This window comes from Gymnoscopelus braueri (genome assembly GCF_963280865.1).
Source record: "Gymnoscopelus braueri genome assembly, contig: SCAFFOLD_454, whole genome shotgun sequence".
Lineage (NCBI taxonomy): Eukaryota > Metazoa > Chordata > Actinopteri > Myctophiformes > Myctophidae > Gymnoscopelus > Gymnoscopelus braueri.
In genome coordinates, this window is record NW_027660478.1 from 32501 (window position 1) to 36210 (window position 3710).

At 43.1% G+C, this 3710-nt stretch overlaps 1 protein-coding gene across 1 annotated transcript in view; it reads left to right on the forward strand.

The window, feature by feature from the left end:
• LOC308081526 (tetratricopeptide repeat protein 7A-like) overlaps positions 1-3245 on the forward strand; it is a gene marked incomplete at its 3' end in the record, with an annotated part of 27698 nt that extends 24453 nt beyond the window's left edge. Inside the window, exon 5 of the mRNA XM_080457897.1 lies at positions 3027-3245. Coding sequence (XP_080314023.1) covers positions 3027-3245 — 219 coding nt within the window. The remainder of the gene's footprint in view (positions 1-3026) is intronic.
• Positions 3246-3710: the final 465 nt, after the last annotated feature.

Sequence of the window (3710 nt, forward strand, 5' to 3'; positions counted from 1 at the left end):
ATCCAGATTTTTTTTGCTGGATGGCGTCTGGTGACGCCATCCAGCATAAGATGGCGTCTGGTGACTGGTAGCTAAAACTGTGTGTCATAACAGTGTTACGGAATATTATATGTCTCAAAAATAGAGCCAAGCATGTACAAAAAGAATAAAAGAGGCCCTAAAATTGAACATTGGGCAATGCCACATGTAATGTAATGAACAGTTCCATATTTTGACTGCAAAGGTACTTTTGGTAAGAGGTGAACCATTTTAACACTGGGCCCTGTAGACCAACTTCATCCTCCAGGCGTTTTAAAAGAATGTCATGGTCAATAGTGTCAAAAGCTGCACTGAGATCGAGCAGGAATAAAGTGGCACAAGAACCAGAATCAACAGAGAGAAGGATGTCGTTATGTATTAGTCTAGATGGAAAGATTTTTTCCCGCCACCTGGTTTTCTTAATCTTAAAATCCACACTTCAAGGATGAAGAAAAACCAGGTGGCGGAAAAAAATCCACCCTATGTGTGTGGACCCCACCTTCCATCTAGACTATATATGTTCAGAAGAGCACATTGTGTATAGTGTCGTGGGATTCTGTGAATAGATGAGGCAATAGGTGTCGAGACAATATTCTAGGTGGTGATGGTTATGCTTTAATGATGCAATGGGTCGGTGGTAGGGTAGTTTTGCCAACGAGCACAGTGATCAGACAATAGTTAAATATTAGCTGCTTCAAGGACAAGCTGAACCATAACAATAGGCTGTAACCTAAACAATAGCTATCAGGCCTAGTGGAGACATCTAGGCTCTTACAAGCTACCAAATATCATAATGTATTATATAAGTACTATAAGTGATGGTAAAATATAAAGGTTAGTTATAAGCAATCATATAATAATATAGCATAATGTATAATTCTTCTGCTCTAAAACCAGACTGGAATTTGTCAAAGATCAAACGCACAACACCTTCCTGAGATGGCGAGTCAACAAGACCTGCCACTTACTCCACACACACACACACACACACACACACACACACACACACACACACACGCATGCACACAAAGCACACACACGCACGCAGTAGGGAGGGCAGAGATTCTGGTTGCGTGCATACATACCAGTCATGCTGGGGCAGCCCTGGGCAGTAGCCAGTCAGCACGCTAGTGCAAATGAAGCTTTCACAACACTGAGAATTCTACCGTGTACACTCACTCCACTGTGTATGATTAGAGTAGAATAGAATATAGATAGTATATCGTATAGGAACCATATAAGATAGATCGTTATTAGCATGGAGCCATATTCATACTTATTATATACTGTACTGTTCATTGATTGCATAAATCACATACATTTCATTACTATAGTGATTAATGTGTGTGGGTTTGTGTGTGTACGCGTGTCAGTCTCAAATACAATATTGTACGACTGAGACAGGTTGACTAGTGATGCAACAAGAAGGCAATTCTATAAGGATTTGTGTGTGTGCGTGCGTGTGTGCGTGCGTGTGTGTGTGTGCGTGTGTGTGTGCGTGTGTGTGCGTGCGTGCGCGTGCGTGTGCGTGCGTGTGTGTGTGTGTGTGTGTGTGTGTGTGTGTGTGTGTGTGTGTGTGTGTGTGTGTGTGTGTGTGTGTGTGTGTGTGACTCATATCACAGTTGGTTAGAGCAGTGGTTCCCAAACTTTTCAGGCCGTGACCCCCCCCCAAAGTCATATTTGAACTGGGGACCCCCCACCCTGACAAGCACTTGGAATTGTAGGCATTGCATTTAGTTTGACTCGGTTCCACAGATACATATTGTGAAGCTTGTAGATTGGCTATTTTCACAATGTTTGCCTCTTTCTTACAAAATATTTGACAATTTGGCCAATTTGGCATTAAAATGTTCTTAAAAGTCATACAATGTTACTTTAGAAAGGTGCAGATACCTGTACCATGTATACACTTATACTGCATGTTGGTTTGTTTACTGTTGAGTAAGAAAACAATGTTGCACATTAAGCTAATCATCTGTGGACCTCCCAAAATAATTTGGGGACCCCCAGTTTGGGTACCAGTGGGTTAGGGGGATGGGTCCTTGCCTTTCAATATGGGGATTTTAGTTTTGTCTCAGGAGCAAATGCTCCATTTTTGTCGAACATTATGAGAGATTATAATCCAAGATTTGGGCTTTTGGTAAAAAGCCACCATCTGCCATTTCACTGCCATGTTAGACATTACGGATGAGAAACGTATTAGGGATGGGTTTTGAGGGCTAACCGGAGATAAACGCCAGTGATACTAATGACTCGACAATGACTTTTGACATTGGAGTGTTAATTTATACATTTGTGATTCTGAGAGTGGTCCATGTAGCCAAATGGACCCGTAAGGTTCAAAGTAAATTAACAGGATTTTACAGTGTAACATGGAGGGCTGTGTGTATGAAGCTTTTCATCCAGAACCCAACATGACACCTGCAGGTCACTATTTGACACCTTCAACCAGAGAGGACATACAGTGGAGAGTGTAATCACCTACTGGCCCTACAGAACACCATTGGTTTTCTACTGACCTAAACCATTGGTTTTCTACTGTTGTTTGGTTTGGGACCCCACAAAACATCCCTCCTCTATCAACATCTCAATCTATCATCCCGCTGTTGGCCTATCTATTCCATCCATCTTACTATGGTACTTACCGTACCTATTATCTATGGTAGGCTACTTACTAGGCCTGGAATACCATCGTTTTAGGGACATGGCCACTTTGGTGTAGTCAATTTATACACAGTATAAACTATCAGCAAAATAAATAAATACAGCTTTTTATTTCACAATCTCACAACCATATTGACAGAAAATAAGCAAAAGGAGAAATCAGCTGGCATGGGGCATCAAGGCCACTGTGGCCTTAGGCCGGGTATATCTTTTTTTCTTAAGGGCCAAAACGAGAGGCAACGACCATGCATGGCCTTCACGGCATCAATGAAATTCCTGCCCTGCATCCTTCACTTCCCCCCCTTTCATCCATCTCTCATCCATCCGTCCATCTCTCCATCCAGGGTCGGTTGCTGGTGCAGACGGGCCGGGTCCACCTCGGAGAGAAGGTTCTACGGGACGCGGTGCAGTCCCACAGCACCTCCCACGAGGCGTGGAGCGGGCTCGGGGAGGCGCTGCAGTCTCGGGGATGCCCCCAGGCCCCGGACTGCTTCCTCACCGCCCTGGAGCTGGAGGCCTCCTGCCCCATCCGGCCCTTCACTATTATCCCCAGAGAGCTCTGAGATGGGGGGGGGGGCTGGAGGGGGGGGGGGGGGGGGGGCTAGGGTTTAGGGGTTGTTGTCTCCAACAAGCCAAAGAGCAGTAACTAAATGAATAGTCTTTCCCCCAAGGTATCCTTGGCACCAGTGGTGGAAAAAGTACTCAATTTTTTTACTTAAGTAAAAGTACTAATACTGCAATACGAAAATACTCTGTTACAAGTAAAAGTCCAGAATAAAAAAATTACTTGAGTAAAAGTACAAAAGTATTGGCATCAAAATGTACTTACAGTACCAAAACTAAAAGTACTAAATATTTGAAAATAGCCGATCTACAAGCTCACAACGCGTCGCGATGCGACGCGTTGTGAGCTTGTAAATCTGCTATTTTCAAATAGCCTAGGTATAAATTTAATTTAAAGTGGTTAATGTATGTTTCATTATATCGTAATTTATATCTGAAAAGTAACTAGTAACTAAAGTTTTCAA